General features: G+C 48.8%; 2 protein-coding genes across 3 annotated transcripts; one reads left to right on the top strand and one right to left on the bottom strand.

Moving 5' to 3' along the window:
• Positions 1-2,203: 2,203 nt before the first annotated feature.
• On the bottom strand, positions 2,204-23,394 carry GRM2 (glutamate metabotropic receptor 2). Of its 2 annotated transcripts, none has more exons than XM_043979168.1 (5): positions 23,244-23,394; positions 14,037-14,874; positions 9,493-10,571; positions 3,339-3,513; positions 2,204-2,850 (listed from the first exon to the last, which is right to left on the bottom strand). In XM_043979168.1, exons 2-5 carry the CDS (start codon positions 14,740-14,742, stop codon positions 2,777-2,779), a joined length of 2,034 nt encoding a protein of 677 aa, XP_043835103.1. In that variant the 5' UTR covers positions 14,743-14,874; positions 23,244-23,394; the 3' UTR covers positions 2,204-2,776. The 2 variants fall into 2 exon arrangements, with proteins under 2 accessions (XP_043835103.1, XP_043835102.1); XM_043979167.1 differs by lacking the exon at positions 23,244-23,394 and adding an exon at positions 20,195-20,849.
• Positions 15,704-18,011, top strand: LOC122740665 (IQ domain-containing protein F6-like). The gene is made up of 3 exons (XM_043983205.1): positions 15,704-15,709; positions 16,705-16,825; positions 17,626-18,011. Exons 1-3 carry the CDS (start codon positions 15,704-15,706, stop codon positions 18,009-18,011), a joined length of 513 nt encoding a protein of 170 aa, XP_043839140.1.
• Positions 23,395-24,500: the final 1,106 nt, after the last annotated feature.

Here is a 24,500-nt window from a genome sequence, read left to right as displayed (position 1 = left end):
TTCTCATCTCCATACTTTTGCACAGCTTATCTTCCATGACTGGAATGCTCTTGCTCCTCAACTCTGCCCCTTGGAGTCCCTAGCTTTTTTCAAAGTTGAGCTCGGGCACTACCTCCTATATAGGGCTATTCCTGATTCTCTCCCCAGTTATTAGTTATCCCCTCGTCCCCACCAAAATGATTGTATTTGCTTTGTATTTACTTATTTGTGTATGCATCACACAAATGTAAGTTCCCTGAGGGCAGGAACATTTTTGTCTTTATAACCGAAGTGCCTACCACAGTGCCTTGAACATAGTAGACACATAAATAAGTGTTCATTGAATGGAATTGAATCCTTTATGATTTCTCTGTACTTTCCTGACTTTGTTTGTGCTGTCCCTTATGTCTGGGGCTGTCAGTTCCAAATACACATCCCTTCCCCCACCCCTTGAATTCCTATCCAACCTTTAAAGCCAAGCTTAAACGCTACCTCCTCCAAGAAGTCTTCTCTGATTTTTCCTGATCATTGATTTATTGTTGGTCCTTTGTTCTCAAAGAGGACCATAACAAATATCATGACTTGCAATGAATTGGACTTAAGTGGGGAAGGGCTGTGCGAAGTCACCAACCTCACTCCTCCAGAACCATCTGGGTCCAGTGACAAGATAAATACATCAGGGGGCAGCTAGGTGGCACAATGGATAAAGCACCGGCCCTGGATTCAGGAGTACCTGAGTTCAAATCCGGCCTTGGACACTTGACACTTACTATGTGACCCTGGGCAAGTCACTTAACCCCCATTGCCCCGCCAAAAAAAAAAAAGATAAATACATCAGGATGACTGGAGATGGCATCAGATGGTTAAGGCAATTGGAGTTAAGTGACTTGCTCAGAGTCACACAGCTAGTGTCTGAGGTCAGATTTGGACTCAGGTCTTCCCAACTTCAGGGCCAGTGCTCTATCCACTGTGTCACCTAGCTGCCCTTAATCACTAATAACCTTTTCCTCTCAGATCTCAAGTATCAATTTTAGACCTCATGTAACACTTTGTTTTCTAATTCTCATATACATATGTAAAATTATGTAGTAGTTATTTGTGTGTCACTAGACCATGAACTCTTTGAGGTATGGGGACTATCTTACCTAAACTATCTCTCCCAGAGGCTGGCATAGTGCTCTGCACACAGTAGGCATCCAATGTTTGTTGAATTTTAATTAGATTTTCTTTAATGGGCCCTTCCAGTTCTGACATTCTCAGTTCTGTGAAGTACATGACTCTCTCCTTGACTCTTCTCACCCTTCTTCCCCTTGTCCAGGGAACTTTCCATTCAGAGGTGCTGAATTCTAGTGCTAATCCATTGTAGGGCTTCTTCACTCTCTTTTCTCCTGCCCCAATCCTTCATTCCCATCTAAGTCTGATGTCAGACCACCCCCCTCTTTGAGCAGCCTTCCAGACCAAGCAAACCTTCCTTGGTAAATCCTCTCCATCTTTCAAGGACCAGAAGAAGCCCTACCACCTCTATGAAGTCTTACCAACCATCTCTTCCTCCCTCAGTATTTATAATCTCCCCAGGACCTTCCTAAAGATTTATGCACTGATCCCCTTCCCTTCCAAGATCCCATCCCTCATTTCTCTGACTGCTCTCTAGGTTCTGACACTAGGACTCATTTATAATTTATAATAGCTGAAATGAGTATGGCTCTTTAAGGTTTGCAGACTTCTCTGCACACACATCATTTCATTTGCTCACAGTATCACAGATTTAGGGCTGGAAGAGACTGTAAAAGGTCATCTGGTCCCACCACCTACCTCATCTTATGATCACAGAATGAAGGGACTTGCCTGGGCTCACATGGGTGGTGAACAGCAGAGGCAATACTATAATTCAGGTTGGGTTCCCCTGACTCTCCCAACATCACACGACCCTGTGAGTTAGGTCCAAGTATGGCATTGTTTGGGCTGCCTGACCCAGAGGAAGTTCTGCTGCACCAGGACCCACGAACCATTAGTGACAAGGGGATGACGATGTCCCTGCTCCATTTTGTCCTCCTGGTCACAGCAAAGGATGGTGCCATCTAAGGACCCTAACCCACTATATATAAATCTCCCTCCTGTGCCCCTACCCTTGTGTATTAAAGGCAGCCAGGATCAGGGCAGAGAGGACAAGGGTTTGGATTAAAAAAAAACTTTATTTACAGAAATTACAAAATAAATCACAGGATACAATATTTTGCAGGAAGACTGGATGCTCCCTCCTCTCCCCCCTCTCCCCCTGCTTGTCTTAGAATAACTTATATAAAAAATCAAAAGCCCTAGGACATAAAGTTAGGATTAGGAGTCAGGCCCGGAGCTGGAAGCACCTTTGATACACCAAGGACTGGGGAGCCTGACTCCTCTATCTTCTTCCCCTTTGGGGGCTGCTTTCCTAATACATAAACCTTTTGATTCCAGACCTTCAGTGTTTCTACTTTCCTCCAACTCCCCCAGATTCCACCCTCGGGTTTCCATTGGATGCTATAGGTTCAAACAAAGCCAGGACCTATTGACTGGGCACCCCATGCTCCCAACATTCTCCAGCAACTTCTGACCCTGGGCCAAGGTTGGGAGGTGGGATGGGGTTAGGTTGTTATGGCAACCTTTCGAGATTAGGTGAGATGACAATGTTTGGAGAAAGACATGAAGTGATTTGGGGTTATTGCAATGCTCCAGGCTGGTCGACCTGGGCCCCGGGGATAGGGCACTGTGCTACCTCCCCCCTCTAGCCATGGAACTGAGTTGTTTGGGGGCTCAGCCCTCAGAGGGATGAAGTTGTGGAGTCCACCACCTCCCGTCCATTACATACAGTAGGGACAAACTGGGAGCCAGAGCCTGGGGAGAGAAAGCAGAGAGGTTAGTGGTGGGGACAAGGGAATTTCATGAATCACATAGAAGGGCAGAAGAGGGCATCTACTCCAAAAAGGGTCTTTTCTCAGGCTCAGCTGAATCCTCTCTATGGTGGTGGATTTCAGGGAGGGATCTGGGAGTCTTCTACTACAGAGACTTTTCTCTTTAACTCCTTCCTTTCTCTTTCAGTTACATTCTCGGTGGGCATTCTATTTTCCTCAAAAAAAAGTAAGGTCACACAGCTGGTGACCTGAGTATGTCTTCATTCATCTGAACTCTGGGAAGAGGGCATAATGAGTCAGAAGCTGGAATCTGGGGAAGAATGGGTATAGACCAGGTTTTGATGGGAGACTAGGACTCAGGTGTGGGTAGGGCCAGGATAACCTACGATCCTAAGGAATAGCTGTGGGGATTCTGTAACGATGGGATGGGGAGGATGGATGGAGCACCAAGGCCATGGGGCACAGACTGACCATGAGAGATGCTGGAGCCAGCAGCTGTGACACTGAAGCGGCTAGTAGGTGCTCGATGAGTGACTACGTTCTTCTGCGGCTGGAAGAGGATGATGTGAAGTTTGGGGGTGAAGAGACAGCCTAGGACCACGGAGCCACTGAGGCTGACAGACACACACATGGTTGTGGTCTGCACCTGGAGGGAGGTAGCAGGAGTCAGGGCTTCTGTGTTGCAGTCTTCCCAACTCCACCCACATGAGAGACACCCCCCCAACATATCTTGGGGTCCTGTTATAAGAGTCCAAGAACTACAGAACATCAAAGTTAGAAGAGACTTTTGAATATAAAATGCTATAACATTTTCATCACTTTTATACTAGAACATATGAACAAAGGGTTGGGACCCAAAGAATTTGCCTGGGACTGAGTAGAAACCATGCCACTGAAAGGACTTGGGTGTTAGCCTGAAGAAGAGAAGATTTAGGGAGCCATGAAAGCTGAGGAGGTCCATCACATAGAAAAGGGGTTTGGATGAAGAGCATATCACAACTATGGCTGGGAGAGAACTCAATTCACAAGGTCACAATGATCATCAAAGACCAAATACAATTTTGATTACATAAAATTAAAAAGCTTTTGTTTGGACAAAATCAATTCAAGGGAAAAGAAATCATTGTAGGGGTGTACTGGAGCCAGCTTGGCCAGTCAGGCTTTGCAAGAGCAAATTGTTCAATTTTCAGTCTAGACTTCAGAAAGTAATAGAAAAAATGCTTATAATGCAAATTAAACATAAAAGTGTGTCCTGCATACATTTTCCGCCCTGAAGAGCTGGGTGGTAAAACCTTTACCAGGACACCACTGAAATGTCATTGATAAAAGCCTGTTATCATAGATACATAGGAAATGGACACAAATATATGACTCAAGAGCCATTCTCCAGTGTATAAATGGTCAAAGGATATGAACAAACGATTTTCTAAAGAAGAGTTTCAAGCTACAAATGACAAATTGAAATCATTCTCCAGATATTAAAAATAAGAGAAATAACATAAGTAAAAGTAAAACAACTTCGGGGTCTCACCTGTAACCCTACACATTAGCAAAGATGATACAAAATGGCAATATTCTCACAGGTCCTCAAATTTGGCATCATCCTCAAACACCATAAATTTATTTATTTATTTATTTTTGCGGGGCAATGGGGGTTAAGTGACTTGCCCAGGGTCACACAGCTAGTAAACGTCAAGTGTCCGAGGCCGGATTTGAACTCAGGTACTCCTGAATCCAGGACCGGTGCTTTATCCACTGTGAAACACCATAAATTTCTAACCAGTTACCAAATCTTGTCATTTTCCCCCTACAACATCTCTTTCACATGTCCCCTTCTCTCCACTCACACAGCCACTACCCCAGTTCAAGCCCTTTCCACATCTTTCCTGAAATATTGCAATAACCTTCTAATGGGATGCCCTGTCTCAGGTCTCTTCCCAATGCAATCCATCCTCCACACATCTTCTGACAATGTCATCCCCACTTGTCAATAAACTCTTATGGCTCCCTATGACCTCCAGGATCACACAACAACATGTCTCTTTGGTTTTTAAAGCTTTTCACAAACTAACCCTTCCTTATTTTGTTGTTGTTGTTGTTGTTTGTTTTGGTCTGGGCAATGAGGGTTAAGTGACTTGCCCAGGGTCACACAGCTAGTAAGTGTCAAGTGTCTGAGGTCAGATTTGAACTCAGGTCCTCCTGAATCCAGGGCTGGTGCTTTATTCACTGTGCCACCTAGCTGCGCCGCCCCCCTTATCTTCTTTTTTTTTTAGTGAGGCAACTGGGGTTAAATGACTTGACCAGGGTCACACAGCTAGTAAGTGTTAAGTGTCTGAGGCTGGATTTGAACTCAGGTACTCCTGACTCCAGGGCTGGTGCTCTATCCACTGCGCCACCTAGCTGTCCTCCTTATCTTTTTTATACATCACTTCCTGCTGCATCCTCTATCCTCTATCCTGCAGCCCATCCACAATGCTCCATTCCCCTCCTGTCTTTTGGTCTTAGCACCAGTTGTCCCCCATGCCTAGAGTGTTCTTTTCCTTAATTGATTCTCAGAAAATTCTTGACTTTCTCAAGTACCACCTTCTGTAGGTGGCCTTTTCTAGTCTTCCCTCCTCACCTTCCATGTGCTTCCATATTCTTCTTTTTTAAAGTTATCTTCTATCTATTCTGTTTATTGTGCATGTGCCAATTTTTTTTTTTTTTGGTGAGGCAATTGGGGTTAAGGGACTTGCCCAGGATCACACAGCTAGTAAGTGTTAAGTGTCTGAGGCTGGATTTGAACTCAGGTCCTCCTGAATCCAGGGCTGGTGCTCTATTCATTGCGCCACCTAGCTGCCCCCACATGTGCCAATTTTAATGAACACGTTGTCTCCCCTGTTAGAATGTAAGTCTCTTGAGGGTAGGGACTATTTAAAAAAATTTTTTTTCTTTGTATCCCTAGAGCTTGGTAAAGTGTCTGGAACATAGTAAGTGCTTAATAAATGCCTATTGATTGTGGGCATACTAGTGCTCTGTTGATTGTTATGTGAACTGCTCCAGCACTTCTGGATAAAAATTTAGAATGATTTGAGAAGTATGACTGAACTATCCATATTCTTTAGTTCAGTGATCTCATTATGAGGCATGGACCCAAAGGAAGTCGAAGACAGAAACAATGGTCCAATATACACTAAAATATTCAGAGCAACACTTTTGTGGCAATAAAGAACTGGAAACAGTGAGTTTCCCATTGATGAGACAATGGTTGAAATATGGTATATGAATATAATGGGATGTTATGACATAAATGACAAATAATAGGAAGTGAGAGAAGCATGGGAAGATTTGTATGAACTTAGTAGAACAAAAGAATCAGAAGGAAAAGAACAAAACACACAACAGCTACAACAATGTAAATGAATTAAAGTAGCTGAACTCAAAGTTAATGTGGGGAAAAAACCAAATCAGTAATGGTCCAGGAAAACATTTAATCAAATACGGAGGCTTCCTCTGAGAAGAGATGGGGAAGTACAAATAGAGAATACTATCAACATTGTCAGATGCAGTCACAGGATCAGTTGTTTTTAACTGTTTTTCTTTATATAAGGGAGGGTTCAATTCTGACGGGGGGTAGAACCAGAAATGACAGTGATTTAAAAACAAAAGAAATAAATAATACCGGGGTTTTTTAGATAAAAAAGTCTATGATATTTAAAAAATCAGTGTTATAGAAATGTAAGAGGAAGGAAAGAAGGGAGAAAGGAAGGAGGGAGGGAGGAAAGGAAGGGAAAGAAAGAGAAAAGGTGAAACGGAAAAAAGAGAAAAAAGGAGGAGGAAAGGAAGGAGGAAGGAAAGGAAGGAGGGAGGAAGAAAGAAAAAGGAATAAAGGGAAGGAGAAAGAAAGGGGGAAGAAGTGAAAGAAAGAAAAAGAGGGGGCAAGCTAGGTGGCATAGTCGATAAAGCACCGGCCCTGGATTCAGGAGGACCTGAATTCAAATCTGGCCTCAGACACTTGACACTTACTAGCTGTGTGACCCTAGGCAAGTCACTTAACCCTCACTGCCCTGCAAAAAAAAAAAAAAGGTGAAAGAGAAAAAAGGGAAGGAAGGAAGATCCTGTTTTGCTTGGTGCAAGAGGGTTGAAGGGGGATCACAGGATCAGGGAAGTCCTAGGAAAGCAGATCTCAGTGCAGTGTGTTAGAATTTCTTGACAAGGAGAACTATGGAACAAAGAAATGGATGGCCTTATCAGGCAGTGAGCTCCCAGCACTAGAAGTCTTTGAGCAGAGGCCGGATGACTCCCTATCAGGGATATTGTGGGAGGGATTCCTGCCTCAGACAGGATCGGCCAGATAATAAAAATAACCCAGGACTTCTGCGTGGAGATTTACAGTTTCCAAATAACTTTACAAATGTTACCCCGTTTCTTCCTCACTGCACCGCTATGAGGTAGCTGTCATCATGAACCCAGTTTTACACATGAGGCCGGGGGTGCACATCCCAGCGGTGGGACTGGGGCTCCATTGCAAACGGAGTGCACTTTCCACTCCCTGCCCAACTCAGCCAGAAAGAAGAAGTCCTTCGTTCTAACATGAAAGAGGCTTGGGGTCAGAGGACCCACATTTGAGGTCCAGTTCTAAAGACTCTCAACTTCTCTGAGGCTTACTTTCCTCATCTGTAAAATTGGTGTGCTATTACATGCTCTTGATCTATCATAAAGTGGTTGTGAGGAAAGTGCTTTGGAAACCCTCAATGCTGCTGAAATTTGAGTAAAATAGAAGATTCAGCTGGGAAGGGCCATAGAGATGGTCATGCCTAACATATTTATTTTTAGAGTCCTGTATGCAGGTGTTTTGGAGGATAGCTAAGTGACAGTGGATAGAGCGCCACGGCTGAAGTCAGGAAGACCTGAGTTCAAATCTGGATGCAGACATTTACTGGCTATGTGACCCTGGGCAAGTCACTTAACCCTGTTTTTCTCAGTTTCTTCATCTGTAAGATGAGCTGGAGAAGGAAATATCCAGCCACTCTGGTATCTCTGCCAAGAAAATTCCTCATGGGGTCACAGAGAATCAAACATGACTGGAAAATGACTGAAAATGCGGTGTTTAGGTCAACAGGCAGACCCTTCCTGAAGTACAACGCAGTCTTTCCGCACAAGCTTCTTTGACAGCTTGGTAACACTAATAATAACTGACATTAATTTAGGGCTTTAAAATTTGTAAAGTCTTTTCTGTATTGTAGTTCATCAGCGCCTTAAAACAACCCAGTGTAGGGAGGTAGTGATAAGGGTCTTATTATCTCCATCTTAAACATATGGAAAATAAGGCAGAGGGGGTTTAAACATGATGAGAGCTAGTAAGTGCCTGAAGAGAAACTTGAACTCAGGTCTTTCTGACCCCAAGCCTAGGGTTCTGACCCCTGTTCTATGATGCCTGAGGTAAAGCTGACTCATGGCCTTAAGGACTGGAAATCTAGTCCGACTGTTCCATTTTGCAGATGCGGAAACTGAGGCATAAACACTAGAAGGGATTTTGCCCAATGTCACACAGGTTAAGTAAACAGCAGAAGAGGGGTTTAAACCCACGTCCTCTGATTCCATCCAAAGCCCAGTGATGGGTGGTGAAGGAGAGAGAGGCTGATGGCAATCAGTATGCTACTTTGAGGGGCTCCTGGCCATGATTTTAGTTGAGCAGAATATGACGTCTGAGTTAGCAGACATCAATCGTCTCTTGTGTTAGAGGACGGAGGAATCCATTGGCCAGGGGGAGGTTTGGAGACAGGTGGAGGAAAAAAGATTCTGGAAATCACTTATACTTCCGTCCTCTCCAAACTGAGACTCATAGTAGGACTGAAATAACTTAGGGAAACTGAACTGACCTCCCTCGACATGCACAGGACTTCAGAGAGGGGTTGAAATCTCATCTCAGACACTTTCTAGATGTGGGATACTGGGCAAATCACTGAACAGCTCCGTGCCTCTGAATGTCCTCTTCCATAACACGGGGATGTTGGACGTGGTAGCCCCCCCGGGCTCCTTCCGGCTCTAAATCTCCACCACCCCAATCCTATCTTGCTCTCCTTAATTCTCCCTCCCCCAAGGCTGTTTTCCCTCATATCTTTCTACCATTTCTGCTCCCAGTCCACGTATGTACCTTTCTCTCTCCCCTTCGAGCTGGGCCCCTCCCCTTCGATTTTGGAATATAAGTTCCTTGAGGCCAGGCTGTGTGTTTGCTCTTTATGTGTATCTCAAGTATTTAGCACATGCCTGGCCCATAGTAAACACTTAATGAATGCTTATGAGCCATTATTGGTTGATTTGAAGCCAAAGAGCCTGGGTTTGAATCCCAGTACCGCTCCTAGCTTTGTAACCTTTGACACAGGCCACTTTGTTCCCCGGAGTTTCCCCATATGTAAATTGGGATAATAACACTTGTGTGGGAAAGTGAGGCGAGGAAATGAGAAAATGGACTGGAAGTGATTAAGGATCTACAGAAATGTGAGTTATTCTTTTTCTTCATCTTCCTGCACCCTACCCCTTGCTCTCCCTTCCTCCTACCCCCACTTCCATTCTTTCCCTCATTCCTTCTCTCATCCCCTTGGTCTCAGCCTGCCTTCCCAGCCTGCCCTACGTCCCCGCTCACCCTGTAGTCACTGGAGGTGACATAGAAGATGGGCAGGAAGGCCAGCCAGATGATGCAGGTGGTGTACATGGTGAAACCTATGAACTTGGCCTCGTTAAAGTTCTCTGGACACTTGCGGGTCTTGAAGGCATAGAGGGTGCAGAGTGCAATGAGCAGCACGTTGTAGGCAAGAGAAGCCAGCATACTGGAGTCCCGATGGTTGCAGCGCAAGGTCACCACCTCCCTCCTCTCCGGTCCAGTCTCCTTGCCTGTGCCTGGAGCCTCCACCAGCAGCCAGATGGTCACAATAATCAACTGGCCGGAGATGAGGGCCAGACAGATGGCCACCTGGGAGGCAGGGCTTATGAAACGTGGGCGCCGGGCCCCGTCTCGGGCTCCGCCACCAAAGATGCGGGCGATGCGGTTGGTCTTGGTGAGCAGGGCTGAATAGCAGACGGAGAAGGCAGTGCCCAAGCCGAGCCTTCGGAGGGCACAGACTGCCGTGGAGGGCTTGGCGATGAACACGAAGGTCATGGAGTAGCAGAGCAGGACGCCGGCTAGGAGGATGTAGCAGAGCTCCCGGCCCGAGGCTTTGACCACCGGCGTCCCGTTGTGGCGAACAAAGACGCCCAGGACAAAAAGGGTGGCGAGGGAACCCAAGCAGGAGATTGTGACGGGCCCCAAGGCCCATGCATCCCCCCAGCGGATGTACTCTTGGGGCAGCTCAAAGCATCCAGACAGACTGGCATTGGGCCAGTAGCCCAAGCCACAGTCAGTGCAGGTGAACTCATCCTGCAGATACTCGTAGGGCTGGCACGGGATGCAGAGCCAGCAGCAGACATCGCCGGGCTGCACACTCTTCATCTCATTCTTCAGGCAGGGCTCACTGCATCGAGAGGCAGGAAGGGCAGTGCCCTGGGTGGAAGCCCATGGGATGAGGCTGGTGTCCAGGCTCAGGCCCTCGGCCCAATAGCCGACTTTTCGGTATCGGTAGCGTCCACTGCCCGCACGGAGGTAGGTGAAAATGTTGTACCGGCCGATGCCATCGCCAAAACGGTCGAAGCGCACCTCATTGTGGGTGTCAGCAGGCCGGAAGGGTGCTGGCGGGAGGGGAAGAGGAGGGGGAAACAAGGGAGGGAGCTGAGTCTTGGGATAGCTCATTGCACTCAACTCATTGACTCTAATCCTGAACCAAGCTCTAACCCTAAACCTGAATTCCACTCAGCTTTGAACCCAGTTCTAAATTTCTCCTAGCCTCAGGCCCTAACTCTGACCCTCCCCAACCCTAATCCCAAATCAAACTCTAATCCCAAACCTGAATTCCACCTCATTTTTGAACCTAATTCTAAACTTCTCCTAGCCTCAGGCCCCAACTCTAACCCTCCCTACCCCTAATTTCTTTCTTTCTCTTCCTTCCTTCCTTTCTTTCTTTCCTTCTTTCTTTCCTTCTTTGTGGGGCAATGAGGGTTAAGTGACTTGCCCAGGGTCACACAGCTAGTACTTGTCAAATGTCTGAGGCTGGATTTGAACTCAGGTCCTCCTGAATCCAGGGCCGGTGCTTTATCCACTGCACCATCTAGCTGCCCTAACCCTAATCTCAAACCAGCTCTAAACCCACCCTAAACACAAACAGTATCCATCAGTCTTAACCATACACTAACCCCCAAACAAATAATCCTGACTGAGACTCCAGGATTGAAATGAATTCACCCCAGCCTGATACCTGATACAAATACAGCTTTGGCCCCATCAAACCCTTCTCCAACCTATCCACCTCAAACAAAATCACACCTAGTAGCAACTCTCATTCACACAGTCTCCCAAATAACCCCATACCTATACCCCACCCAACCCCAAACACAAGCCTGACTCTAATGTAATACTAATCCCTTATTTCCAACTGCACTGTGCATCAATCCCTACTCTGCTGGGAGTAACCTGTGTGACCTTGGCCAAATCACTTAACTCTTCTGGGCCTCAGTTTTTCTATTTCTAAAATGGGGACAATAGTATTGACTATGCCTAACTCACTGTTCCTGGGAAGCTCAAATAGGATCATAGCCACAAAACCCTTTGCAAACTCGAAAGCCAGATTGAAATGACAGCTGTTATTATTAGTTCTGCCCTCTGGGGCCAAGTAAAGAAAAGTTTAATTTTTGCTTTCCCACACTGGCCCTTCAGCTATTTGCAGACTGTGATTGGTTCTTCCCGATCCTTCTCTTCTTTAGGCCAAACATCCTCATTTCCTTCAGGGATCCTTGTATCCCTGGTCTCCCTATTCTCAGCATGCTGGTCACCCTCTTCTGGGTAGGTCCCAGCTGGTTAGTGCCCTCCCTGAGATTTGGTGCTTAGAATAACAGAACTTTCACCTCTCTGCCCGGGGATGATGCTGTAGGTTCTCAATGCAACCCAAGATCATTCATTAATTAAGTTAATTAATGCAGCTTTTGATGGCCTAGGTATCACGATTATTAATAACATTGTACTTACAAATACAATCCCGCTTTATCCTCACAAACAACCCAAGCAGGTAGGAGCTATGATTACCTTCATTTTACAGATGAGGAAACTGATGGAGAGAGGCCAAGTGACTTGCTTGGCATCACACAGCCAGTAACTATCTGAGGACTGATTTGAACTTCCTGACCTTGGTCCAGCTCTCTAGCCACTGTTCCACCTATCTGCCCCAAATTGATGCTTATATCGAGTTGAAGTCGAATCCAGTCATTCCCAGGCTTTCTGAAATCATGACAGCTCGCCATAGTGTGTTTTCACAATAGTTCACTCCTTCCCTCCAAAAGATACATGCTCTATGTTTTTGGATGAAAGATAATTTTGAGGGGGCTGGGCAAACGAGGGTTAAATGTCTGACTCTGGATTTGAACTCAGGTCCTTCTGAATCCAGAGCCAGTGCTTTATCCACTGCACCACCTAGCTTCCCCCTCATGTTCTGTTTTTAAAGGGAAATAAATTTAAACTAGTTATGTTTTGGGGGGAGGGAAACTCATGAGAACATCAGAGTATGAATATAGCCCTGGAGATGAAGAAAGCAGATGGAGAATGATTCTTCCCATGCCCTGACCCTAAATCTGACTCTCACAGCAACCCACACCAGCGTCCCCCTCCTCAGGTAGCTTCCCCCGAAGCCTCTCACATTTAGTATCCAGAGCCCTTCCCTCCCTCTGCCTCAACTATCCCTGGGGGTGGTTACTTGTTAGGGGAGGAAGATGTTTAGTACACAGATTATTGACTAGGACTGACTGTCCCCTCTCTACATGCTTGTCCCTATCCTGAGCTTAGGGTTGGGGACTTAGAGGGGGATCCTCTCCTTTAGATCTTTTCCAGGGCTTCCTTTCACCCTCCTCCCTGTGAGTCCAAGTAAACTTGAACAACTCCCCTCCTCCAGAACCCACTCATCTCCAAACAACCCACTCTTCTTCATCTCCTCTACCTTTCCATGGTCCAGTCAACAGAGCCTTGATTTGAGCCCTGTCAGAGACCTTATTTCTAATCTCAGCTCCACCCCTAATCTTACCTGTGTGACCCTGCCAAGCACATATCCTCTGTCCCCATCCAAGGTGCATTGTGAGATCAATACGAGTCCATCTCATCATATACCTGGATGCCAGTATCCATACAAAAGTAAAGCCATACACATGGTCATCCCTATCATTCCAACCTCCCCATTGGTATCGAGGTTGGTCTTTGCTCAGTGTTCATTGCACTTGACCTTTCATTCCAAACAAACTGGCCCACCAGCTAGCCGTGCCCAGTCTTCCTATGTCCTCTTTGTCTGTGTATCTGAGCAGGCTACCCGGCTCTTAGGCCTAGGCAGTGTGGTTTAGGGGAAGTGGTGCCGACTGGGCATCAGAGACCTGGCTTCTTCAGCTTACTACCCACGTGACCTGGGTCAAGAAAGTAACTTGACTTTTTTTTTTGGTGGGGCAATGAGGGTTAAGTGACTTGCCCAGAGTCACACAGCTAGTGTCAAGTGTCTGAGGCTGGATTTGTACTCAGGTTCTCCTAAATCCAGGGCCAGTGCTTTATCTACTGTGCCATCTAGCTGCCCCAACTTGACTTCTCAGACTTGTGATATATGCTCACCAGTGAGATGAGCGATTTGGATAAAACGGCCCCATGGTTCCTTTCAGCTCTAAATCTAGAAGTCCTTCCTTCCTTGTCTCCATATGGTGAATGACTTCCCCTCCTTCAAGGCCCTCCTCAGGGGCCAACTCCTCTCTGAAGCTGGCCCTGATTCTCCCAGCCAACCAAAATGCCCTCTCCCTCCTGTTTCCCTCATGTTTTTGTCTGGATCACTCACACACACACATCCGCCCTCCACATACAACACTCCCACACACAACACCCACAACACTCACAACACACATTCTCACACACCACACACTCACACACTCTCACACTATCTCCTCCCTATCAGTCTATGATTCCTGTGGAGAATACCCATGGCATTTTTTAAAACATCTCAGTCTCCTCAGTACCAAGTCAGGGCACTCGTCCATAGCTGGTGCTTAATGACTGCCTGTAGAATGGAATGGACTCATTACCATCAAACTTGACGTTGAGCATGAAGTCTTTGTAGAGCCGCCTCCCGTTGACTGGGCGCATGGCATCACAGAGATGAGTGGTGTTGGGACACAAGGCCTGGTGCATGTTGTGCAGGCTGTGGGCCATGGCGTACACCGCATTGACCACAAACATAATCTTAGACTCCTGTTCGAAGGGTCCTGTCTTGAGTGAGTGGGCCCCACAGTCCCGCCGGCGAAAGCTACACCCAAACTTCTGTTCCCAGAATTCCCTAAACCAAGGGTTTCGGCTGTTGTTCCACGGGTCAAGGGCTCGAAAGTAGGTGGCAAAGTCACTGATGGGGTAGGAGGCCAGCTCGATGGTGAGGGCGCCCTCTGCTGCCCCTTCATTGCCGGCTACCACACTTTCCAGGGCACCCCAACCATCACTGGCCACCCAGGTGAAGGAGGCGTTGAGGCGCTGGGCCGCTGCCAGAAGCTCTCGGGCATCCTCGGAGCGAGCAAACACTACAGCCACTCGGGCGCTGGGCTTCTGCAACAGGGCTCGCACCACCCCCTCGAAGGCAGCCCTGCTCATGGCCCGGCCCACCTTCTCCGAGGTGGCCACACAGATGTTGCGGGCCCGGGCCTCCAGCTCAAAGGCCTCGATGCCAGTCTCCCCATAGTCACCCTCTGATGCCACAGTAGATACGTAGGTCCAGTTGAAGAAGCGGAGGATTTCAGCCATGGCCTTGGCCTGGTAGAAGTCTGGGGGTACTGTACGAGCGAAGTAATCGTAACGGGACTTGTCGCTGAGCTTAGCACTGGTTGACGCATAGCTGATCTGTGGGATCTGGAACAGCCGCAGGAGGTTGGCTACCTGGAAGAACAGGTGGGGGTCAGAAGCTCAGGGTCCTGGGAGCATCAAAGTGAGTGATTTATTTGATACTTGCTGGGGACCAAATCAGTTTCCTAGCTTACTTACTCCCTGGAAAGGACCTCCCAAGGAATCTCTCCATTCCCCAGACACATGACTCGTAGACCCTGAGCTTTGGTTTGGGTGACCTGCTCTCATCACCACTGCTCTATTCCTCATCCAGATCCTTTCCATGGCCCCATTTTATTGGGAGAACTTTCATGTTTTCCTTCCCCAAGCTCCTTCCCTTAGAGACCCACGGATCCTGTTTCTCACTCTAGAATTCTGTCTAACCTCCATCCTTTTCATTCTCAGTGGTTGGGTGGAAATGAGCACATCTTTGAGTCAGAGATACTCTTGTGACCTCATAGATGGTTCTTGTCACCCTTTTTCAGACCAGGCAAGGACTACCTAAGCTAAGGTCAAGAAGACAGCTGGACCATCATCTGTCTGGAAGCCATGGGAATTCTACTCTCTGTAAGGGATAGACCAGGGGTGGTGGGCAAGAGCCTGGAGGTCCTCATAATTTCAGGGAGGAAAGGGCTGATTTGGACCAAGGGCTGATCTTCCCTGAGGTACGGGGAAGGATCAGATCACCTCTGGATATCTCTGAGCAAATCCAGAATGATGCTGGGGGCTTTGGGTCCCTTAGAGTCTGGGCTGGGGTGTGAGGAGTTGGGCAGCTTCCTTTCCCCCTCTTCACCCATCCCCTTCTCCCCCTCTTCCACATTAGGCGGCACATAAAAGAAAAAAGAAGGAGCTAGAAACAGAAGAATCAGAAACGGAGGAAGAAATGGAGGTGAGTAGAGGTAGTTTGGAGGAGGCAGGGCTTTTGCTTTGAGTCCTTGGGGGAAGTTGGATAGACTAAGGGGGCAGTAGAGTGATTAAAGGTTAGGAAATAGAAAAGAGTTTGTTTTTTGAAGTTAAGAAAAGTAAGGCAAGAGGCTTGGGGGAAAGGCTTAAAGATGAGGGTTGATGGGAAATCCATAGCTGGGCTTGATCCATGTATGGGGCAGGGGTTGGTAGGAGAGGAGGGGGGAGAGAAGAGAAAGAAAATTCAGGAGGGAAGAGGAACAAGAAGAGAAAGACGAGATGAGAGAAGATGAAATAAAAGGAAGGGGAGGAGGCAAGAAGGAAGAGAAAAAGGAAAAAAAGGGAAAAGGAAAGATGATGGAGGGATGTGGGAGGGAGGATGATGGAGAGCAGAGAGGGGAGGAGGGAGACATAAGGAAGGAAATATAGAAGGAAGAACATAGCTGCCCTCTTCAATTCAAGTTGCCAGGTCAAGAACAGCCTAGGAAACTGAAAGAGCTGGCAGATGTGTTTGTTGAGCCATTAGCTATTCTCAGTGATCTTTGAAGAGGTGCTGCAGGACCAGAGGACAGCAAATATCCAGATTTGGGAGGAAGGGGGAAAGAAGAAGAGACTGTGCAAGCTTTAGGCCAGAGAATTTAACCTCAATTTCTGGGGGGTGGGATAGACTGTAAAATTAAAGGACTAGCTTGGGAACATCTGGAAAAGAAGGCAAAGACATCATGCCAAATGACTCTCATTCTTTTTTTGACAGAGTAATTGGACTGGCAGATTAGGTAGTTGTGGTCGGCTGGTGCTTGACCTTGATTTCAAGGAAGCATTGGACAAAGTCTCTTTGTGTTATTCTTCCGGACAAATGGAGAGTTGTGGGTCAGACAACAGTATTAGGTAGAGTTTGAGCTGATTAAATGACCGGACCTAAAGAGTGGTCTGCAAGTTCCCTATGAGTCCATAGTGCCACACTGCTGTCCATCTGGCCAGCAAAGGCTATCTCAGAGCTGCATTAAGGGGCTTGATGTCCAGAACGAAGGAGATGCTGGTTCTGCCCTCAGCAGACCCAGTAGAGGATTGTGCTTAGTTCAGAGCACCACACTCAAGGAAAGTTGGTAACTAGCAGGAGGAGCATGGCCAGGACCATGCTTTGGGAGACCAAAGAACCACTAAAGGGTTGGTTGAAGGAATTGGGATTGTTTAACTAGGAGAAGAAAATACTTGGGGGGGGGGAAGATGATCTTTATTTATCTGCAAAGCTGTCACATTACAAAAAAAATAACCAAAAAAAAAAAAAGCTACCACATGAAAGAGGGTACATTGGATTCATTTGCTTGGTTCTGGAGGGGTAGAACTAAAAGCAATGGTTGGAAAGTGTAAAGAGGCAGATTTAGGGAATATGGGAGGGAAAACTTAACAATTGGACCTCTCCAAAGGTGAAATGGATTGTCTCCAGAAATAATGGGTTTTCTCCTTCACTTGAATTCTTCAAGTGACAAGTGGATGACCCCTCGTTGAGAATGTTTTGGAGGGATTCTTGATCAGGTCAGCTACGGGTATGGGCTGGATGATGTCTGAGGAAAGAGTGGAGAGGAAAGGGAGAGGAGAAAAGGGAGAGAGAATAGGAAGGAGAGAGGATGGGAAGGGAGAGAAAGAGAGAGAGAGAGAGAGAGAGAGAGAGAGAGAGAGAGAGAGAGAGAGAGAGAGAGAGCTGGGAGAAGAGAAAAGAATGGGGAGGAGAGGAGGAGAGGGCTGTGGGGGAAGTGAGGAGATGGGAGAAGAAGGAAGATTGTGAAGAGAAGCTAGCGGATGGGCTAGGGGAAAAGAAGAGGATAGGGGTAAAGGAGCAATGCACACCCGGCTAAGCGCCAGGTTCTAGGCTGGAAGAAATATTTCTTTTCCCCCTCTAAGCGGGCCCCCTTCTACCCCAGGACAAGGAGAACAAGGCAGCCATTAAGATCCAGGCCTGGTGGAGGGGCTTGCTGGTTCGACGGACGCTGTTGCACGCGGCCCTCCGTGCCTGGATCATTCAGTGCTGGTGGCGGGCTGTGCTGGCCCGGGCACTGGACAAGCGACGGCGGACGATGCTGCTGCTCTACTCCCGGCAGGAGGGCGCCGTGGTCAAACTGCAGGCGCGGGCGCGCATGTGGCGGATTCGCCGCTGCTTCTGCCGGGCGCGGGCTGCTGCCTGCATCATCCAGGCGTACTGGCGTTGGTATGCCAGCCGAAACCGAAAATTGGAGAGCAGCCACACGACGGCAGAGCATTTGGAGATCGATATAAAAATTCTGGTTTAAAAATTCTGGGGCCTTAGGGGCTGGGGTAGCAGTGGAAGGACCCCGCGAACTCTACCTCTTTCAATAAAGGGTATGGACAGGACCAATCTGGTCTGGTCTAGCCGCTCCTCCACTGTCCCAGGCCCCAGGGAATCCTGGACTCGGTAGCAGGCAAGGACCTTGGAGAGAGCATCTCGTTCAATGCTCCTTTTATAAACGTGTAAACAATACCAGAGAGGGGGCTGACTTTGTCCAAGTTTAGGCAGGTAAGGTAGGTGGTAGGGACCCTCCAGGCTCCTTTCCTTCCTCCCCAGGGAAGATCCCCACCCATTTCTCGTTACACCCCCCCCCCCAGGCTAATTTCTAGGAGCCTCCTCTACATCGTCTCCAAAGGAAAAACTAAAGGCCCCTCTGCCCCTTCCTCCTACATGAGGGTGGACTCAGGAATCCTTGTTCCTAATATTTGTTTAACCACCTTTTGTTTCCGTTGGAAACAGCTCCCTTCCCTCGACTTTTCTCTCTCCTTTCTGACTCAGGCTGTACGTTGTACAGCCACACCTAATCTTGGGGTGAAGACCAGCTGGGGATCTGGATTCTTGGGTTCTGTGTTTGGCAAGGGCCACTGCCTGGTGGAGCACCTGGGGGACTGGGTAGCCTCAGCTGAGAAGAAGGTAGCTGGCAATGAGGGGAAAGGAAGGGAAAGAAGGGGAAACCCTGGTCCTGGACCCTGTCTCCCATGGGCCAGAATGGCAGATGGTAAGAGCAGACAAGACCTCAGCTGGGCCTGCACTGGCTCACCCCTCCCCAGGGACCTTTGCAACAGGATTCCCTCTTCAGGCCTTCCATACAGAGCTGGATGCGGAGGGAAGGAGAAAGAAACTGGTGTATATATAGATGTATGTATGTATGTATATGTGTGTGTGTGTGTGTGTGTGTGTGTGTGTGTGTGGACAGCCTAGCTTCCTCCTGTACACGTGGGTACCCCTACCATAGGAAACTGTCTTCCCATCCCAATCCCTTCCCTAATATCCAAAGCCTCTGCTTCCTATTTCATTCCCACCCACTCATCCCATCCAGGTATCTGTAGATCCATCTCTCCATGTTTCACAGTCTTTTCTTCTCTGTCCTTTTGACCTTTCTTTCTGCCTCCACTTCCTTGTACATTTCTCTAACTTGTGTTCCTGTCTTTGAATCTTACTGTCTCTCTATCTCTGTCCTGTCTCTCACTTTTTCTTTGTGAATCCGTCTTTCACCACCTGTCTCTATTTCTATTCAGACGCATCAATGACACACTGGCAAAAAGCACAGGGCATAGTGTCATGAAGACCCATATCAAATCTTGCCTCATATATTAATTCTGTGTGGCCCTTGGCAAATCACTCTACCCTTATTATGATCTTCAGTTTCTTTTAAGACTGGGAGAGCAGCTAACTCCTAAGGTTGTTTTGAGGATCAAATTCAGTCTATTCTTTTCCGGGGTCCCTCTTTTTCATTTGCCTCTGTGTTGTACAATCTCCACTTTTCTCCTCTTCCCCTCTCCCCCCCCCAAATGTTTCTTGCTGGATCTTTGCATTTCATGATCTCCATCTTGCTAATCTCTATCCCTATTTGTCTAGATCTCTCATTATCTCTTTAACTCCATTCCTGTTGCCTGTCTCTGTTGCCTTCTGCCCCTCCATCTCCGTATTACACCACATCCTTTCTTTCTCTCTCTCTTTCTGTCTCTCTCTGTCTTTGTCTCTGTGCGTCCTTTTCTCACTCTCTGTGTCTCCATTAGGGCTATTTGGAAATGGAATGGGTTGCTTCGGGAGCTCTTCCCGCAAAGGCAAAGAGCAGCTCACTTTCCCCCAAATGTATCAGGAATGGATTGGACTCAATATGCAGAGAGGGACCTCTGAAGGAGGCTGAGATTCTGTGTTTTCATTTCTCAGTCTTCTCTGTCTCTTTCAGACCCGTCTCTCGGTGCATTGCTCTGTCTTGCTATCTCTATTTCACATTCCCTCTCTTCCTCAGACCGCTGCCTTTTCTATTTCTCATTCTACCTCCTCTGTTACGGTGTCTTATTGTCGTCCCTGTTTCTCCGAGTCTCTTTTCTTCCCTCTCCCGTACCTACTGCCCCTCCCACCTCCACCCCTGCCCCTGGCCCTACCCCTTCCCCTGGCCGAGACCACTCCACCCATGCCCGGGCCCTCCTCCCCGCGGACCTGGATAGAGACGTCGCTGTAGGAGCCGCCGATGACGCCGGTGATGGCTGTGGGCGGCTCGCCGTGGATGGCGTAGGAGCCGTCGGGGCACACGTGGCGGGAGCCCGGGGCGCCGCGGCTGAGGGAGGCGCGCACGAAGTCGAGCGCCTGCTCTAGTGCGTGTGTGTCGGTGGAACAGCTGTCGAGGATGTGCGCGCCCAGCCGCACGCCGGGCAGCAGCCTCGGGTCGCTGTTGATGCGGTCCAGGGCGAAGAGCATGGCCTCCAGGCGCTGTACACCGCGCTGTTCGTTCACAGGGCCGCCGCACTCCCCGTTCCCCCCAGCCCCTGGGACCCCTTTCTGGTGCACCGGGAACAGCCCGCCTAGAACCAGGTCCCCCGCCAGGCTTAGGGTCTTCTTGCCTGGGCTCCCAGCTCCCGCCTCGGCCCCACCCCTGGCTCCCCACAGCAGCAGCAGCAGCAGCAGCGGCAGCAAAGGCAGAGTCGGCCTCATTTTGAGGGCACCTGAACGAGGCCCCGGATGGGATCAGAGATAGGAGACAGAGAGAAGGAGGGGAGAAAAGACAAAAGGAGGAGAGAAATGGAGAGAGAAAAAAAGAGGTGGAAGAAGAGAAAAGGGAGGAAGAGAGGGAAGGGAGAAGAGAATGGGGAGAAGAGAAGGGAGTCAGAAGGGGAGAGGGAGAGGAGAAAAGAGACAAAGGAAGAGGCAGTGGGAGAGAAGTGATGGGAGAGACAGAAGGTAGGGGAGAAAAAACAGAAAGGGGAGAGAGAAGGAAGCAGATGAAACAGGTAGGGCAAAAGGTGGGGAAGAAAAGGAAGGAAGAGGAAAAGAATGAAAAGGAGGAAAGGATCAGCTGGAGGGAAGACAGATGAGGGGAGAGAAAATAGGAAGAAGATGGGGCAAAAAATTCACTGGGAAGAGAAGGAAAGAGGAGTGCTGGACGAAAAAGAAGGAATAGGAGGCAGTGGGTTGGAAAGAAGCTGAGGGGCTAGAGTGAAAAAAGACAGTGAGATGAAAGGAGTGGGAGAGGAGGGAGAGCAGAGAAAGAGCAGCACCTGCAGAGAGACAGAAACACGGAAGCTGGGGGAAAGGGAAAACCCAGTGGGCTTCCCCAACACTCCCACCTCACATACTCAATCACACTCGAGAGAAATGAGAGTTTACTTTGGCAGTCCAGGGCCAGAGGGGAAAAAAGATTATCCATTAAACTGAAGGGGTGACAGTGATTGGCTTCTGACCTACTTCCTGGGGCCCCATTTTTTCCTTCCTCCCTTCTGTCCTGCACTGTGTGGTCCCTGATCTTTTCCAGGGGCCGACATGGGGAGGGAGTGGAGAGAAGAGAAAAGGAGAGAGAGAGAGAGAGAGAGAGAGAGAGAGAGAGAGAGAGAGAGAGAGAGAGAGAGAGAGAGAGAGAGAATCCCTCAACTGGGCCTGGAAGAGGAGACAAGGCCTTGGCCAGAAGTGGAGGGAGACCTCACACAAATAATACCTGTTATAAACATCACAGTATCTGGTGAGGATCTGACCATAACAGCAGTGCATGCTGAGATCCTTGATTTGTGTGCTTCAGTTTCTGGGCAATATCTGGGCAGAGGATCTTTTTAGAAGAGGAGGAAGGGCCTTTAAGAGTTAACTTGGGAACCTGGGGCAGCCAGGACCAAGCTGGATGAATGTAGGTGTCTGTCCAGTGTAACAGTCCCCTTCTACTCTGTTTTTGCTGATGGATTCCCAACAGCTGACCAAGGGGAGAATGAGAGGGAAATGGGGCATTTCAAGCTCCTGGATATCTCTGCTTGTATAGCTGAATGACTATGTGCAGGTGTATATGGCTGCCTGTGTATATACAGGTGGGTGTGTCTATGCATCTGTGCATGTCTTTCTCAATGTGTGCTCAAATTTGTGTATGTGTCTGGATGTGGGTGATTCAGGTCAGAAATGTGGGGGAAGTTGGTTAGTTCCTACACTTTCCCTCAGGCCTCACAAAGGCAGCCAAAGGCTGAGTCTAGGTTCCTGTCTGTTACCCCAAGGTAAAAGGGTGGATCCAGGCAGGGGAAGGGGATGCTGTTTCAGTGACTCAGTTTCCTCAGCCTGGCAAATACCTCCATCAGTCCCCCCTCCCAGCCTACACATTGTCACCCAAGAGTTCTTTGTCACCAGCACACATATGCAGCCCTCCTTTCTCACATACACATACAGACTCCTTGATGCTCACACACAGTCTGGCAGCTGTCTGTGCACATTTTTTCCCCCCGGGAAGTGTCACCTTTCTAAGGCATAAGACAGGGGAAACTGAGGCCCAGGGAAAAAGAGACACTTGTTCAGGGTCACCTAGTTAGGTTTCAAGTGTTCTGACAACCCAGTCTAAGGTTTTCAACATCCCCTAAGGCCACCTGTCCTTACTGTTCTCTCCCCTGGTTCAGTGGGGTCTCTCTTCCTCATGGGAGCCCCATCTCTGCTCCTTATTTGTATATATGGGGTTAACCCCCTCCTCTCCATAAGAGAATAGAAGACACTCTGTGAGGATCCAGGAATAGGAGGAGAGACAGACAGAGAAATGGAGGAGGCAGAATCAGAGACTAGGGAGGGGGGAGCCAAAAGGGGGTGACAACCATAAAAGAGTGGGGAGAAACGGACATGGAGGGGGGAACAAGAGGGAGGAAGAGAAACAGAGATGGGGAGGAAGAAGAGAGACCGGAATGGGGGAGAAACAGAGACCGGGAAGGTGGAGAAACAGACAGAAACAAGAAGTGGGAGACAGGGAGGGGGTTGAGAGAAAGGACAAGCAAAAAGACAGAGATGGAGGTGTGGGGGGGAGAGATTCAGAGACACTGACGGGGGAGAGGTGGGCTGAGACAACGACAGAGAGACACTGAAAAGAGACAGAGGAGCTGAGACAGAGGCAGTGATGGAGAGGGACCCAGACTGAGCCAGAGCCCTGAGGTAGAAGAGGAAGGCAGGACGGGTCTCATCATCCCCACCTTCAGGGGCTCTCGGGACTGGGACAGGGCGGCCCCGCAGGCTCCAGGGAGGGAGCCGGAGCTCGCCTTACCTGCCTTGGCTCGGTTCGGAGACGGAGCTCAACTCGGCGGGTGCTTGGCTTCTGGGCTCTTGGCTTCTCCGTTCTGCCTCCGGCTCCGGCTCCGGCTCCGGCCCGGGCTCCGAGCCGCTCTCCTGCCGCCCAGCTCCTCCAGCCGCTTTCATTCCCGCCCGCCCCGCCCCCGGCCCCTCCTCCCCTTTCCTCCCTGCTGGCTCTGCCCGCTCCGTCACTCTTCTTCACCCCCCCCCCCGCTTCCCTCTCCTTTTCCTCTCTCCTTTCTCCCCCTTAACCTCTCAAGCACCCCCACCCCACACCTCCCTTCCTCCGACTTTCCCCCTGCTCCTCGCTACTCCCTCCAGCCCCAGGAGTGGGGCCAGCTTGCCCCTCCAGATCTCCTGGCCCCGGAGCTGTCCAGGCCAAGGTGCTGAACTCTGAGCTAGCCTGGCCTCAGTGCATGTCTTCCAAACCCTGCTCAAGGACCATCCATCCCCAGGCCTCTCTACCCCAGGGCAGCCCTCCTGACTGCCCCTCTCCTCAGTTTGGACTCTCCCCTCAGTCCTAAACTAGCCACTTGCCATCTCCTGGCTCCAGGGGATATTCCTTCTCTGACCCTCAATGCCCATAGCCTGTGGCCCTCCTGTCAAATGTCATTCATTTCTCTGGAGAGGGAAGCCAGGCTCACACTTTGAGCGTTTAGGTCACTCCCTTCCCCTCCCTGCCCCCCTCTCCTCCATACCCTTTTTTCCTTTTCTTCACTGGGAGTTTGAGCAGCAATAGTAGATAGACAGGTAGGAAGATTCCTGGAGCTTCTTAAGGGCATGGAGCTGGGGTTCCTTTGTCAGTTCGTGGGACTATTTTTTATCTGCAAGAGTGACTGTGCACATGTGTGTACTCAAACACGTTCAGAACCCTTTCCTTTGCCTAGTGCTGACAGCCTGTCCCTCTCTGAGATGTTACTGGTACTTGGAATATTGCATGTCAAAGTGCTCAATAGAGCTTAAGACACATACCAATGTAAAACATCATTATTACTTCTTCCTGCTCACAAGGCACTATGTTGGAGGAGATAAGGCTGAGTAGTGAACGTGCCGAGATCTGCATGTGTTCTAGTGTCCGTACATGCAGCTACACCCAAGTATGTCTGCATCTGTACATGTATGCATGTGGCTGCATGTGAGTATGTGTGTACGAATCAAAGGGCAGGAAGCAGCAGCAATATTTGTGTGTCTCCTGTCCCTGAACATTCCACCTCTTCTTCCTTGACCAGCA

Source organism: Dromiciops gliroides, chromosome 1 (genome assembly GCF_019393635.1).
Source record: "Dromiciops gliroides isolate mDroGli1 chromosome 1, mDroGli1.pri, whole genome shotgun sequence".
Classification (NCBI taxonomy): Eukaryota; Metazoa; Chordata; class Mammalia; order Microbiotheria; family Microbiotheriidae; genus Dromiciops; species Dromiciops gliroides.
The sequence above is the reverse complement of the archived record's forward strand: the minus strand, read 5'-3'. Positions and strand labels throughout refer to the sequence as shown.

What these genes read in the sequence shown, in the direction of transcription:
- GRM2 (XM_043979167.1), bottom strand. Translation starts at nt 20,686, where the DNA reads ATGAGGCCGACTCTGCCTTTGCTGCCGCTGCTGCTGCTGCTGCTGCTG. An exon ending in ACAGCGACGTCTCTATCCAG is followed by an intron (nt 14,875 to 20,194) that starts GTCCGCGGGGAG and finishes CTGTTCTTCCAG; the next exon opens with GTAGCCAACCTCCTGCGGCT. An exon ending in TCACCTCCAGTGACTACAGG is followed by an intron (nt 3,514 to 9,492) that starts GTGAGCGGGGAC and finishes ACCTCCCTCCAG; the next exon opens with GTGCAGACCACAACCATGTG.
- LOC122740665 (XM_043983205.1), top strand. An exon ending in GAGCACCACACTCAAGGAAA is followed by an intron (nt 16,826 to 17,625) that starts GTTGGTAACTAG and finishes TCCCCCTCTAAG; the next exon opens with CGGGCCCCCTTCTACCCCAG.